Genomic DNA, 16,621 nt, shown 5'->3' on the forward strand with positions numbered 1-16,621 from the left:
ATTAATACCAAGAGAAAATATATGGAGAAGGATTCCTCAGGGTTACAGTGCTGTAGACAGAAGAACACCTTAAATAACAAGCAGCAGTGCGAGCCACACCTACCATGAAAGAATCTGGTTGTATCCATACTGAAAATCCCTTTCCTGGCATTTCTGGACAGGATATGCCAATTGGTTCTCATGGAAGTAGAGGACCTTTTTCAATTTGCCAAGGTCAGGGCGGAGGGCGGCGAGTTCAGCCAGGTTAAGCACCGAGCTTGCAAAGAGGATCCTGGAAAACAAGGAGAGCAGTGTTTACTGCTGGCGAGCGTGCTCGCAGGGGTCACCCCTTCCCCTGCTCCCCACTCCCACCCCCCCTAGAAAAACATAACCCCTATAGGGACACATCAATAGCTAAGCCTTAATACCATGTAGCAGCATTCGAAGTTTTGATCTCTTAAAAAGCAGCTGCTAAGAACCCAACTAGAAAAGCACCGAATCTCATTGGTCTTCCCGGCTCGGTTACAGAGAGATGCAAAATAAAAAAAAAAAGCTGGATGGATTTTATTGAAAAAGGCAAGAAAAGCTGTATCTGAAGGACAAATGGAACAAAGATAAGGCTGACTAGGGAATACTTTGCTTGCCAGTTTCATTACACTTTACTTCTTTATGCAACCAACTACTGAAATTCAATATATGAGCAGGAATGGCACATGTTCATGTTATGACATAAACCCTTTTGATTTATGCAGTGCACTTATCTAGTATGGTCTGCTTTTCTTTTTTTTTCCCCACACTTTTTCTGTTTTATTTTCACATTTTTATTAGGTATTCTCTATAATGAAATGTTTCTACCCTTGCACCCCAGTCCTGCCGCTGCACTCCTGCTATTCCACAGTCCACAACACTGCACACATCCTTCAATTAGATAAAGCAGGCACAAACAACACTAACAAGCTGCTATCTTAGCCTCGTGTAACTTCCCAGGCTATCAGAAAGTGAATGTATTTAAATGTGTAATATGAAATCCTGACCCTACTGTAACCAGTGGCAGATTTCCCTCCATTTCACCAAAAGCACGTGAGCATCTCCTGGCCCCTGGCTAGCACTGCTTCCAAGCAAAGTGAATCCTGAACATGCAGAGAGCTGCAGAGCCTCAGACATTTGTGCCCTATATTTCTTAGCACAGGGGATTAAAAAAAAATTTTTTAAAAAAATTGAGATCAGGTATCTATTGGACATAGAACATGAAGATTAAAAACTACTTTTCAACACAGTCTGTTTCTGAATTGGATTTTTTTTTCCTATCCATCATTTTAGTAATTCAGATTCAGAACTGATTTATGCAATGCTTTATTCTTTTAAAATATTTTTTCAAAGTTTTTTTTTCTATTGTTATACCCATCCTTTCTATTTTTGCATTAATCTTGTGTTCAAGATTACTGCCAAACTGACATCCCTAATGTGATAAACTTCTGATTCTGACTGCCACCCTCAAAACTCACGAACTTCCCCGAACATCCATCTAGATCATATATATTATATCATATCTCTGCTAACTTGCACCCTTCTTAGATAACCTGTATCTACAGAACAAGCACTTCCTAGGCATTGATCCTGTATCCATCTTCATCAACCTGGGTCAATGCTGATCTGAAAGGCTTACGAAAGTAAGAGATGACTGTTATTGCCTTGTTCATCAAATATTTGATGGTTTTAAAGGGCCTGTCACACAGAATGCCAATTAAGATACGAGCTCAGGTTTATTATGAGCCATACTAGGAGGAAAAAATAGTTTTAGGTAAGTCATTACTTATTTGTCACTGTGAGTAATGACCCCTGGACCTCAGAATGACCTGGGTGCCAGGCTCAAAGCAGAGCAGGAAAAGCTTCCTAGAGGCAATGTGAAATCCCTGCTCAGCACTAGAGTGACAAAGAAAAATGCAAACTGGAGAAAACATACCCCAAAACCTGCAAAAATGAGAAGAAATGGTTGCTTGGAAAAAATTAGGCTATTGACAGGCCAAGAGGGAAAGGCTTCATACGCAAACAGGATGGCTTGACATTAGATAAATGAAGAAGTTCTTCCCTGTGAGGGTAGGCAGGTCTGGCACAGGTTTCCCAGAGAAGCTGTGGCTGCCCCTGGATCCTGAAAGCGTTCAAGACCAGGCTGGATGGGGCTTGGAACAACGTGGGATAATGGAAGGTGTCCCTGTCCATGGCAAGGGAGTGGAACAAGATGAGCTTTAAGGTCCTTTCCACCCCCAACCATTCTAGGACTCCACTTCTGGAGTGCATTATAGTTTATCTTTTCCTTTACTGATTTTTAAAAAAAAATTCTTTTCTGCCATGAGTTAGGGAAGAAAACTGAACTAATACAGGATGGTATTGATGAACCTGGCTGAGTTTGAAGGAAGAAAGGGGAAAAAGACAGCACGTTGGGACTGAAACCATGGGAAGCAGCAAAGAGCAAGTGTGGGAAGTGCAGACAGTGGAGGTACCAAGGTTAACACAGTGACTGGAGAGAAAAGGGCAATGGAGAACACAATGAGAAGAGATCCAAGAAATAAGCTTGGACAAAACCATGTAGCTCTGACACATCCTAACTTGCTCAGATCAACAATGGGATAATTAGGAGAAATAAAAAAAAAAAGATGGTTACAGGCACAGGCAAAAAAAAAATAGTGTCTGCAGTCTTGGCTTAAGCAAACTGGAGGAATTCAACAGCATCATTAGAGCACACTGGAGCCTGGCTTCTAGCATGGCAAAAAAGGCTGAAAACTTGGAAAGCTTACAAGAGATAGATCTAAATTTTCTCCACTGTAAATAGAAAGTGATAAGACTCAACTAACAAGCAGATCACTTATCACTGCCCAGCTCAGCACAATAAACTGGTGTCAAGAGAAAATTGTGGTGATGACTAGCAAATTCAGATGTAGAGACTGAAATGACATGGCCTATGCTTCTTGCAGCAAGGAAAATAATTAAAATAATGCCACAGATTAGAAAACACCCTCCTTGATTCACTTCTGTTACTTTGCAGCACTTCCAGAATTTATCCCAACTCTGAGAGGTTCTCATGGCTGCTTCTTTACAGGCAGAGAAGCTGCTAACTACCAGCACTAACCAATTTCCCTGGCTTTACAAGCTTAAATAACACCTGACAGCACGAGTCCCCGTGAACATGCCCACAGAGCAGCCGCGTTCGTGGCTAATGGACTCACGCAGGGCACTGGAGGATATGCTGGAGTGTATTTCCATTTAACACCTATTACAAGGGAAAGAAAGGAAAGTTTATTATAATGGAACGTGCGACATAAATATATGTCAGTTGTCATTCCGTGTGACATCAACTTTCATTTTACCTCGGGTTATTATTTAAGTAATAAATCCTAACAAGGTGAGCTTTATCATCCCACAGAGTGTATCCGGGAGGTAGAGACACAAGGTGATGGCAAGAACGCTCAAAACATGATAATTCCTGACAGCTGCTGCTTGAGCACAAGTTAAATTGAACAGTTTATCTCAGCATAAAGATGTTATAAGGTTTTATGTTTAATTTAAAAAAATTAACATAAAACCCAGAGAAAGCAGAGTTAGGCAATCTTTCACAAACATGACATACTACAATCACTGTATAAGCTGGATTAGTACTTATTACCATGCTACTAGAGAATTAAGCTGTTTTTAGACCACCAAAGAGCTTTAAATTGCAACTTTTGTCTCTGTAAGAGAAACCTATATTTAAAACGTCTGCTAAATTCAAATTAGCAGCTACATCATTAACTTACCATCTCACAAAACCCCCTACAATTTCAACCGCTATTATGGTGTCCTTATCGAGACCTATCAACACTGCAGCATTTAATATATACAGTGCTCTCCAATAAATACAGTGAGTGAATCCTCACTAAACCTGTGCTGAAGGTCACATTCCCAAAGCTTTCCTCTCAAAAACATCCCCAAGCACTTTGCTGTGTGACAAGTGACCTTCTTGCACAGAGCAGGACCATCCCACATGCAGTAGCCCCACTGCCTTGGAGACTGGCCAGATTTCAGGACCACCATCCACACAAGCTGCAGTCTAAAGCCATGCCTGTGCTTCATCTGAATCAGTTCACAGTCCTTCTGAGGACCTGCTTGTGTGAAATTATTTAAGCATGTGTTTAACTAAAATAAATATTCCTGGGAAGGAAGCTGAGTGCACTTGCAGGTTCAGAGAGGTGACACATCCATAGAATTCTCTGCCCTTTGCTACTGTCTTCCCCATAATTTCACTCCAAAGGACTGAAAATCAGTCAAATATAAATGCCCTTTTTTTTTTTTTTTAATTACCAACAGACAAAATTACTAATACAGGTTTCCACTTAGATCAAGCAAATTATAATAGTGAAGGTGCTAAAGTATTTTTATTTGGCTTTATAAATCTTCTTTGTGTCACACAGCCATGATTTACTCTTTTATGGCATTGCTCTAAATCTTTCAATTAAATTCCCATGCAACTTAACTAAAAACACATTTTGCCTTCCCCTTGGGAGACCACACAGGGCATATTTATGTATCTATGGATATGGAGGCTGAACTCTCCAATCCACCAGGCTTATAGAACAAAGCGAGTTTAAAACAGCAGCTGATTTGTAGTGGAATGTTCCTCAGCCTGGCAAAAGCTCTGCACAAAGGACAGATAAAAGTGGCCACTATTGGTCAGTGGCAGTACAGGTAACCCAGCTCTCCCTGGAAAACAAGGATTGCTGTAGGATACAATCCACCAGCAGCAGCAGCAGCAGCAGCAGCAGCAGCAGCAGCAGCAGCAGGGACTCTTCTGCTCCGCAAATAAAATCCAAAGCCATAATTCTCTGCTGCAAAACAACTACATTCACAGTAAAATGAGTTTATGATTGAAGATCTGGCAGTCCAGAAAAGAGCTATGAGCACTCTTCATCCTCCAGGAACAGCATTACAATAAAACAGACTAAAATTTGGATATGGCTACAAATATGAGCCTTTTAGGGAAAAAGGGTACTAAAATAATACTGTTCAGTAGATGGCACTGATTGAACCAGTGAGGCCCTGGCACAGGGTGCCCAGAGAAGCTGTGGCTGCCCCTGGATCCCTGGAAGTGTCCAAGGACAGGCTGGACAGGGCTTGGATCAGCCTGGGATAATGGAAGGTGTCCCTGCCCATGGTAGGGGTGGAACAGGACAAGTTTAAGGTCCCTTCCAACCCAAAACATCCTGTGTCTTTATTTCTGGATTGCACTAGAGTTTGTCCAAACCATTCTGCTCTACGTTGCCCCCTTGAAGGCCAAGGCAAAGCCAAGAGGTCTGACCTCAGACATCCACCTGGGGAAACAAGGGCTCCAGAGGGGATGGAGGCTTCTAGCACCTACAGATCAAACCTTGTGGTTCTGGTTCCTCCATGACATAGTTTTCCTTGATTTCAACCCAGCAATTAGCCAAGTCCATATATTTGGCTTTAAGTTATCTTTCAAATGTAAACAGTGTCTCAAATAGCACAATTAATGTCTGCAAACCTTTACAGACCAGTTATTTTTGTTTGTTATTACAGACATTTTTATATGATCAACTTACAGAAGTTGCATTTTTAACACTAGCCCAAGAACACACAAATTACACCACATATAAAATGCCTTTCCTTTTCCCATTACACAATAGACAACACTGAATTTCTGAACAATAAATACTAATAAGTGGTAATATGTGACAGTAGACAGTATAATAAATAATAAATTAACAATAATTTTTTGACATGGAATGCGCAAATGTCAAGAAATGCTTATAGATATTTTAACTCATAAATTAAGGTTTTTGTAGATAAAGATAATTTGCAATGTTTACAGAAATAATTAAGTCTTACTATTTTAATGGTCTTTATTTTTCAGAACAAATCACAAGGGTTGTCATGCCTTTCATCTTAATTAGGCCATGTGTTTGTCTTATTTATTTCTATGTACTTTCATAAACGTTTACAAATATTAATTGTAAAGAAAAATATTTTTTCCTCTTGCTGTAATTGCTATATGTACATACAGTACAGTGATAAATATTCATGACTGCTACCAGTTCAATATTTAGGATTTGGGAGTTGTTATGTATGTTAAAATACAGCAAGAAGAAAAAGCTCGGTTTCAACTTATACTGACAATCCTTTTTATGCATTTTTATTTTAAAATACACCACTTCAAAAATGAAAAAATTACATAAATGCATTTTTTAATTTGCAAATCATTTGGGTTCTCTCACAATTCCTCCTTACTGCTCTGATTCTTTATTTCAGCCAGCTGATCAGACTATCTATGTACTGGAATCAAATGACAAACAATATTTCAGGCCAGATCCTTAGCCCACATAATTAAGAATCAGTCTTAAACACTTTTCCACTATTTTTTATGACCCTTAACTCAAAAAGAAATCAAAAACTATGTGAAAACTGTGAATCAAAATTACTTCTCCATGTAATATCAAGAAGTAAGCTTGAAAGAGACTCTCACACAGAGCAGACTTTTTAGAGGGATGTATTCTACTTGGACTGCTTTGATTTTTAGGCAACCACACTGAAGCTTCTTAAATTTTACTAAGTGTGTGTGGTACTATTTTTTTTCCTGATTTGTAATTAAATTTGGCTTCAATTAATTACTGACAGATGCACGTTTTTACTTTAGTGGCCAGATTGTTCACCATGGGCTACATTGGCCTCTCTGTTCCCACGAAGGGAGAGGTCAGGACCAAGCAGTCAGAGCTGTGGTGATGGGGGGAAGGAGAAACCATGAATCCACATTGTACTCCTCATTCAAATTCCATCAGCAACAAACAATGAAGCAAAGGAATTTTATTAGAGCAGAGAATAAGCAGATCAGAATAACCCACTAGTGAAAAGCAGCTATTGCTTTGTGATTTGTGTAAGATGGACAGACTAACTGCTAAAACAGGTACTGTGATGGAGCAAAGAAAAAGTAGGAAGCAAGATAAATAGAGGACATAGTGACTGAAGGCAAAAAAATTCACCACAGGTAAATATACAGGATGCAGTGATGTATAATGAAATGACATTTTAAAAGAAAAATGCTTGCGAAACTGATGTTCTACTCAATTAGGTAACATTTAAGCAGCATTATTTATTGGTTGTAAGGCTGCAAATTAATTTAATTTGGTATCTTATCTGTCCAATTCTGGAGAGAAGCCAAACATGTCAAATGCCTGGCATGAACAACGCAATATGGCCAAGGGGTTGTAGCAGCAGGGAGAAGTCCTAGGGCTACACGTAACTACACTTCTTAATCTGAACAGCAAGCTTTGAGCATCGTTACTTCACATCTCCTGGTGTCAGCTTGGATCCAGGATGGCACAGAGCAAACAGTCAACATCATGGATCTATGGATCCTGCAAGCAAGGCTGATTGATCCCACAGAGTAGGAATCAAACCCAGCACAGCACAGACCCACCACAATACCGAGGGCTTCCCTTAGAAAAAGTTTCTATCACGAGATGCTTGCATAAAGTAGAACAACAAATGAGTGGAACTTGTTTTCTATTATTTTAGTAAGCTCTGGCAAAGTAAAAAATCAAATCTTCCCCCAATTTTCAGGTTTACACGTTTTGTATTTTAAAGACACAGAAGACCCGCTCACTTTGCACAACTGCAGAGAAAATCAGAATTGTTTGGGTTGCAAGGGACCTTAAATATCATCAGATTCCAACTCCCTGCCATGGGGAAGCTTTGCTGATTGTTTAGGGTTACACTTCAAGTGCCCTGAAAATCCTGTCTTCCAAAGTATTCCAGACTGCTTTTTATGTTGCTTTATGCACCTTGATACTTAAACACTTTTTTTTTTTTTTTAAAAGGAATTTGAAGACTGTGACTGAAAGGAACTTAGCTTTCTTAGCAAATGGCTTTCACGTTTTTCTAATATCCCACAGCTCTGATTTAATCTCGAGCAATCTACTAACAGCAAGTCCTTTAAAAAAATTTTTTTATGGAATCTCTTGGCTAAATTTCGTAAAAAACTCCCACTCCAGAGCATCGACCCAAGGCATAACTACTGCCTAAGAATGGGGACCCTCAGGAAAAGCAGGATTCTTCCCAGAAAACTAATACAGTCCTTGAAAAAACTCAGACTGTCATAAAACCTGAGCAGCTGGCAACTCTGTCACCATGAAGTATCCATATGGAAGACCGAGATGTGTCAAACTACCCAAAACGAGTTTGGATAGTGCAGAAGATGGAATAAATAATTCAGTATCTTCAACACTTTCAACAGCAGGTAGTAGATATGCTACCTGCTCCTACAACGTGCCAAAATGTAACATGCGAGTGAGAGCGAGCGAGAGAATGTGAGTGTCTCCAACCTGTTTTCATGAGGATATTTTGCTCGAGGAACTTCTCTTTTTAGAGGCATATGATCCATATCAGATGTTTGTCAGGAGCAGGCAGCACCACAGAACATTAGGAATAACTTAGTGATTTTTAATATATATTCACAAAGCGAATTCGCAAAGTCCTCTGTATACATGTATTTTTCAAAAAAGTATTTTTATCAAATATTACAAAAAAAACGAAGGGAAATATGTATTTCTCCCAAATGCCCTTCACACTTATAGAATATTTGTTGCTACAGCATAGTGGCAACTTCCCTGCTGCAATATAAGCTGAGCAAACTATTCCATGTGCTCAGCAAAGTGGCAATCAGAACCATAATTTAAATATTTCTGCTCCATGTTCATGACACAGTTCAACTATAAAACTACATTGTGCAGTGTCAGTCTTCTGCTTTCTCTTCCTATGAGAAACAGTCACACACTGGTGCATAAACCTTCATCATTTATACTCAGAGAAGATCAAGTGACACTTCTGTTCCCCAAGAAATTGAAATAATTTAATGCTTAAGGGTCTTCATACCTGTCTTTGGAGGGACAAACTCCTTCCTACACAGATTTATCAACCAATACTTCATCAAAAACACACAGACAGCAGGTAGACTGAGATTCAAAAGCACATCAATAAGGAAAATGACAAGTTTTGTGTACTGCACACTATTTTGAGCCCCTCCACTTTCTGATTAGAACATTTCTGTAACTCAGCAAAGCCCACACTCGCTACCAGATTTGAAGGATTGCACTGAAATGGCTGAGCGACCGACTGAAGTGAGATTTCAAAGAAGTGAGACAAACACTCGCCTAAATTCAAAAGCTGCCAAACATATTTCATCAGACTTTCAAAAGATAATTGTTTTGTCTGTTCTGAATTAAGCTTTAAGTGCTTTAAGAAAGATTTCTCTACAAACATGGCTAAAGATCACAAAGGGGAGCATTTGGAATGAATGGAACCCTTCAGTCATATATTTATTTAATATCACTTGCATCATGCCTGGGATATACCATAAGCTGCTTTATTTCCATTTCCATAACATGATTTTAAGGATAATCTATACTGATGTCCAACCATTTTATTTCACATGTTATCATAACAGGGTTTTTATTTATAATGCAACCAGGGAAAGAGATGGAAATAAAGGGTCTCAGCTCTGCAGCTTGGAGCTCCTGACATGAGATGTAAGGGACAGATGCAAGAGCTGAGACAAACAGGAGAGAATTCAAAGAAAAAGAAAATATGTCAAACTCATGAGAGAATTTAACAGCCATGGAAATGAAGCCTTTTGCCCATTTTCTTCTCCAGCTCCTGGCTGAGAGTTTTGCAGGGTTAACAACAACAACATTAGACATTTACAGTCATGTTTGGTCAATTTATACAACACAGATCTGATCCTTGATTGAGCAACCTATACCTCAACATTACAAGATGCTGGTTTCTCCACATGCAAAAATCCAAAAATAAAATATTATTTTAATAAAAAGCACTTCTAGGCTTCCATGTATTTCACAAATCATACTTTCCCAGCATATCTCATATGCAACTATCACTTCAGAATTTTTTTTTTATCATTAAATAAAGCATCCAGTACTAAATTCCTATTATTTCCCAGGAAAACAAAAGATAAATATGTGCCTCTGGGGTTGGAGTCATATGTTAAGAAGTCAAAAACCACACCAGATGCTTTCTAATCTTTAAGATTAAGAAACTGAGGCCAAGGTTTGTTTATCAAGGACCAACAAGCAAACCAGGGCAACAGTGAGAAGTCAGGAGCCCAAGCCTGAGCTGAAGATAAGCAAATGTCATGGTCTAGTGATTCAATCAGCTCATGTAAGATCATGTAAGTGTTTACGTATCTTATGGACCCTGCTCACCACAGTACCTGACAGATTTCCCAAAATATTATCTTTGTGAGAGCGTACAGAGCGATTCAGCGTTTTCAGATCTCGTATCTTCACTTCCAGAGAGATGTACGTGCACAGATGTCTGCGTGCATGCACATGCAGATACGCGACACATAAATACTATATACACATATATTTTCTAGCAAAATACACCATAAAACTATGAAACATTCTGAATTGAGCTATTTAAACTGTGGCCAGGAAAACTGTTGACAAGAGCTAATTTGTTATTGAAAAAAGATTGTGCATCTCTCCATGACAGAAACCTAAAAATCTGTTCAAGATGGCTGGGCAAGGAGCTTTCATATCTGCAAAGGCTGAGCAAAGTAAAGTAGTTTTGGTCAAAGTCTCCAAATAACACCATTTTTCCAGCAATGCCATTGAACTACACATAAAACCTTTCAGGAGCTCCTGAAAAGGAAACCTGACTCAAGCTGTTTGCCAAGATGACTGGAGATGTTCTTTGGAAAGTATTCTCCAACAAGTTCTGGAGCAATGGTAGCTGTGCAATCATGTGGGATTAATTTTCTGTATATATCTCTTTATATTGCCGGAAGAAACAAATTAACTTGAAAATTCAAAGATCTTTATACAGCCCTGTGCTCTTAGGTACAAATATTTAAGTAATCTTTACATCCTGTCAAACACTGAAATGGATATTAAATTATATTAAATTATTATAGATACAAGTAGTAAAATTTATCTTCTGCTTTCCCTGTTAGCTCCTGCATCTTGGTATTTCTTACACTAAGTATAAAATATATTTTAATATTATCTTTGATTTAAATTGCTTCTTCTATTTAAACACAAACCTTTGCTGGATGTATAAAAACCTGCCCAGAAGCCTCACAAATTTTTCCTCTAAAGGGTCACAGGTTTAGAAAAACAGTATTTATTCCCAATATTCCTTTCCCTGATGGTTTTGGGATGCCATCCCCTTAGCCATTTTTTTTTTCCCTTTAAAATAAACAAATAAATTAACAATCCATACAGAAGGAAGGAATTTCAGCATTTCAGCCCCAACTGAAGCCAAAACTCCCCACTGAGCACTATGGCCCACACTGTATGTGCTCAGCCCAGTGGGAGCTGCCCCAGCCTGCAGGTATGAGGAAGAGGTGCAATGCTCCCCTTGACTTCATACATGAAGAGAAATTCCCCTGCATTTAAAAGAATGGAAGGGTAAAAAAAAATATGTGAGAAATGTCCCTCTTTCCTGTTCCAGGACCTGTGGATTGACCTGATGAGGAAGAAGCAATCTGGCAGATAAAATATAAAAATAATCATTTTTTTCCTTCTCTCTTGTTCCTGTGTATTAGCAGAAAGAACAAAATGAAGGCGTAAGGAGCTACTGAAAAAAAATCAAGCCAAAATTACACCCGTCAGGGTGATGGAGTGCAGTGTCCTGCCCAGTCCCACCGCAGACCTCCTCAGGGCTACTGTTTCAAGGAAAAATTAAACAAGATGACACAGAAACAGTCCAAGATTGACATTTTCCAGCTTTGTGTCATGTTACATTATTTGAATGAATCTCAACTTTTAAAAACATCCAAAGGAAAGTGAATGAGGGCTGTATGTAACAAAGACGTGTAAGAAATAAGACTCTCACTAGAAGAAAGAGAGCCACCCATGTTGATAACGACCAAAGGTAAGAATATTTTTGAGGACACTGTTACCTATCCCAGCCACCCTTTTTGGTGCCAGATTAATAAGAAAAACATTCATTATTCTACCAGAATTTTCTCCCCGTGGCTTTACTCAGGTTGTGTCCACAGGTTGCTGATGAAGCCCAGTGTTCCCACCACAGCTGCGCTCCCAAACATCTTCAAGGACCAAAGTCCACAGCACAAGGGCTCAGCTTTATTGGAAGGATAAAGCCCTGAAACTACTGAAAAAGCTGTTCAGAAGTATGAAAAATAATATGCAATATTTTTTTCCTCAGTTACCAAGAAATTTGAAGCAGCCAGCAATCAACCTCCCTTTTCTCAGCACTCAAAAGCACTTACAGAAAGCCTGTTCTTAACCCTGCTGCACAGAAAAAAATCCCTTTTATCTTCCATTTATTTTCATTTTTACCTGAAAGGCAGAAAAGACTTGGGGTTTATGTACACCAAACACAAACTGGACTTTTTTTGCAGTGCATTAGACTGCGGTCGCCTTCCCCCCATATGAATGCATACCTGAATTTCCACAAAAAAAAAAAACAAAACCAAAAAACCAACAAAAACACAATATTGCCCTTCTGATTTAAGCACGGCCTGTTACTCAATGTAACGTTCATCTATACATGTTCTCACTGTTTAAGAACTCGGCGCAGGTGTTATTAATAAAATAAATTTATTTTTAAAAAGGATGCTATTCTATAAGCTTTGAAGCTCACACATAGTCTAACTTAAGCCAGCTTGGGCTCATCTGGTCTTTAAATGAGCCCTTTCATGTGGTCAGCCCACGAGCCATACGTACTGCTGCTCAATCACGCCACTGTACATCGTCAGCGCGAGGATGATTTGCATGATTTGCATTTCCTGTGCGCTCCAGCTTCAAGGAGCTCTAAGCACCACGTACAAAAGAAACCACCGCCAAGTAATGCAAAGATTTTTTAGTTAAACCAGATGAGACTGTTTCAGTCAGCCTTGCCAATAGTGAAAAGGAAAAAAAAAAAAAAAATTACAAAAAAATAACTAACAAAAAGAGGTGGGGGGGAAAGAAAAGTCTCAGGGATATCCTGTTAAATAAGGATTTATTTGGGGGGAATCTGAACCTTAGATTCATACCCTTACTTTTAAAATATAAAAGCTCTATGAGACCCTTAATAAATAATTGCCTAGCAGAAAATAATTCAGTTAAGAACTTTTCTTCCTCAGTATTTCTTAGCTTTTGGCACTACATTATGCTAGTAATTTATTTATTTATTTAATAGCACATAAATGGATTCTGACTATATTCAGTTTCATAAGGTAGGAAAAGTAACCTAATTAAACTGAATTCACTGATAGCTGGTTAATACTTGTCCCTATGAAGAATCTTTTATTTTATCCCAAATAATCAATAAAACCTATTGGACAAACAGCTAAGACAGAAACAGCATTACAGGGCTTCAATGAATAAGAACTAAAATTAAAAAAAAATGTACCAGAGCCTCGTTGTCATGAAAAACAGAGACAGATGGGGAGCCAGACCTATATGATGCTACAAATAGATGAATATCTTGTAAGGATTTCAACAAATGTTATAAGACCTAGTCAAAATTTGAAAAAGTACAATGCAGTAGCACCAGCAAATCTGAAGTTCACCTGAAATCCAAGCCATACTTTCATCATTATATAGATTATCAGTGTTTCAAAAATAACAATAAAGATTAAAGCCTTTACAAAATCTTTTCTAGATTGCAGCACAGCTAAAAATGTCATTATTCAATACAAAGAAAATATGATTATGAAAGTTTGCTGTAACAGTGGCTTTGGGAATGAGATGCATCCTGTCCACAACTTAAAAATACAGGTGGGCACGTGTACTTCACATTCCAATATTGGTTTGTATGGCAAATCTCTCTCTAAACTGGTTGATAAATTGAGATGACTAAAGACTATCAGGCTGAGTGAGCTGTATGTGCCCAGCTACAGAGAGCAGCCTGACAGAGACCCAAGCCAGGCTGCTCCAGGAATCTGCACATCATCACGCTCCAGAAAAACCACAGTGAACTCCCGGCACCGCCGCTTCCAAAGGACACTCGATTTTAGAAAATTAAGTTGCATCCTCTTTGTTTCAGTTTTTTTTCCCCTGTGTTGTTCAAATGGAGCCAAATATAAGATGTGGGCGAAACTGCAAATGAGGGGTTAAATTCTGTCTTGAACACAAAAATTCCACTTATTTCATTGTTGTCTGCAAATATACAGTCAAGAGACACATTTAATCACCACACGTAGTTTCTATATTGTGACTGTAAGATTTAGTAATCGAAATGGCTACCAGAATAAAAATGCACTCTGTCATTTTTCCACTTAGACAGCCCCAGTATAATGCTCTTAAAGGTCAGCTAATTTTATTATGGAAAGTAACTAATAACCTTTATTAATTCTTACGCTCGCAGTTTTCGAACACGTCAACCAAATAAATAATACACTGCAGGAAGACACCACACAAACCAAGCTGTTGAATACAATCTCTCTGCATTTGCAACAGACAAAAGAGGTCATTAGAAATGTAATACACAGGATTTTTTTGCTCTGGAAATTAGGAAAACATGGATAGACAGAGCTTTTTAAAAGCCAGGCTGCTGGTCCTCCCCCGTGCTCCAGGATGCTGTGACCACCAAATGAGGTGCTAAATTCACTATTACTCAAGCACAACCATGATTCCAAATGTTATGCAGCACCTTTTCTTTTTTTCTAAATCTGCAGGATGTGCTCAGTATTGGAGACCATAAGAGTTTTGCTTAGAAACTTTTCTGCTTTTTCATTTAATAAAATGAAAATGACTGAAAAACATGAAAATATCAAAGTTAAAAATATAGGTGTTTATTCTTGCAGTATCTCCTGCATGGAAAGCATCATGTTGTACACTATATAAAATGATGCAAGAATATTCACATGTATTAAGGATCTTTGCTTTCCTTAAGTGGATCAGAATGCAGAACTGGTCATGGTCAGCATCTCCTAACAAAGTGCTTTGAGTGAGTTTGTTCCTAAGAAACATTACAGTGCCTGAAACTAAAAATAGATGGTTATTTTTAGCCATTTAATCATATGAGGAAAAAGACATAGCTTGTATCAGTCTTCTTTAATTTACAAAATAATTCTATAATGCATCCTGTGTGTGTACATCGTGAAAATCCCTGGCACTCAACCTCCAGGCTCACACACCGGCTGCAAGTGGAAGTAAAACGGGGTTTAAAAGATTCCAGCAACAATGGTCTTGTGACTAAATCAGAAACAGAAGCACAAGTCATGAGCCAAACAGATACCTATCGGTTTCCTTGAGTTTAATCTGATTAAAACATGGCTCTCAAAAATGTTAAACAGAATGCCACGTCAGAGAGCTGGCAAATGATAAAAATAGTTCATGACAGGAAATCATTATTAAAGCAGCATTACTTGTGTATCTGTTATGGAAATTTCCCTGTAATTTTTCTAGGTTTCCCCTTATGCTTTTTGTTGAGTTGCTATTGCACTTTTTTTTTTTTTTCCCCTCAATGGCTTGTAAGTTTGAGATGTAAAAAAGAAAATTATCACTGCAATTTTCCAACTATACTCTGCTCAATACCATCTCAAGTGTGTCATACATCATCTTGTCATTCACTTGAACAAGAAATCACATAATATGCAGAGGTAGAAAATAATCTGAAATGGGGAAGTGCCACTAAGGCAAAACCACATTCATACGCCAACACAGGGGAAAATTTAAAAAAAAACAAAAACCTAAACTTCATCTTAACTTCAAGGGCTTTCATAATGAAAGCATCTTAAAAATACTTAATAGGGGGAACATTTTCTATGAAGAGCTGGTAGGAATGACAGTAGAGCTATTCCAGAGTTCACCAAATAATATTAGAAAAACAAACCATTGAGAATATACCATCACAGGTCAACCTGAATGTTTTAAAAACCTTACACAATTAAAAGAAGATTCAGAATCCTATGAAAAAAAATTAAAAAGAAAGTCAGTGCTTCTATCTTCCTACTACTACCACTCCCCTCATAAACATCCTCCAGATTATCCTTCGGAGCACCCCATAAAATACAAATGAGAGTTGCAGTATCTAGTCCTGACTTCAGTTACATAATCCAGAAAAAGCTTTTACAAGCAAAAAAACCCAACCAAACAAAAAATAATCCCTAAAAATACTTTTACAGGATCTTATGTTACTCTAAGGCTAACTATGATTCTTAAGTCCCTACTTTTCTATACTGAAGACTTGACCAAATTTGAATAGCCATCCCCCAAAACCCTTTGGATTCTTTTTAAAATGTTGCTGACGGGAAAAGCCTCCATCCATCAAATTAGCTTTTCATTCAAAACAGACATTTTATCTCTAATGATGAGTCAGGCTTCTCCCAAGCAAAGCCAGCATTAGCTGGTGACTGCTGCAGTGCCTTTCCATTGGGAACACCCAATGTCCCTCCTGTACCTCCACTCATCCTCCCCCTGTTCCCTGCACCCAGCAGCCTCTACCACTGACAGGGACACTTAAAACAGGCATGCTTTTTTAAATTTTAGGTCAAACTCATAATTATTTGCCACTGGCACATCATAAGACAAGCATATGATGTGGGGGAACAACGAGGTTCTTCAGAGAGAGGTCAAGATGGAAGTAGGGCTGGTCTTTAATTAAACTCCAACTACTGCCCACCTAA

The 16,621-nt window shown here is 38.4% G+C and overlaps 1 protein-coding gene across 46 annotated transcripts in view; it reads right to left on the reverse strand.

Annotated features, from left to right (window-relative positions):
* Positions 1 to 16,621, reverse strand: part of QTMAN (queuosine-tRNA mannosyltransferase) — a 294,131-nt gene that overhangs the window by 209,783 nt on the left and 67,727 nt on the right. For 44 of the 46 annotated variants that reach the window (XR_015289421.1, XR_015289415.1, XR_015289423.1 and 41 more), the window contains one exon: positions 104 to 271. Coding sequence is in view for 30 of the 46 variants with exons in the window: in XM_086898276.1 (XP_086754402.1) it covers positions 104 to 271 (168 nt within the window). In the remaining 16 variants the exon portion in view is untranslated. Of the gene's footprint in view, positions 1 to 103; positions 272 to 3,203; positions 3,248 to 16,621 lie in introns of all 46 variants that reach the window. The other 2 variants (XM_086898308.1, XM_086898307.1) reach the window with 1 other exon arrangement.

Source organism: Cyanistes caeruleus, chromosome 7, assembly GCF_971803275.1.
Source record: "Cyanistes caeruleus chromosome 7, bCyaCae1.hap1.1, whole genome shotgun sequence".
In the NCBI taxonomy this organism is placed as follows: Eukaryota; Metazoa; Chordata; class Aves; order Passeriformes; family Paridae; genus Cyanistes; species Cyanistes caeruleus.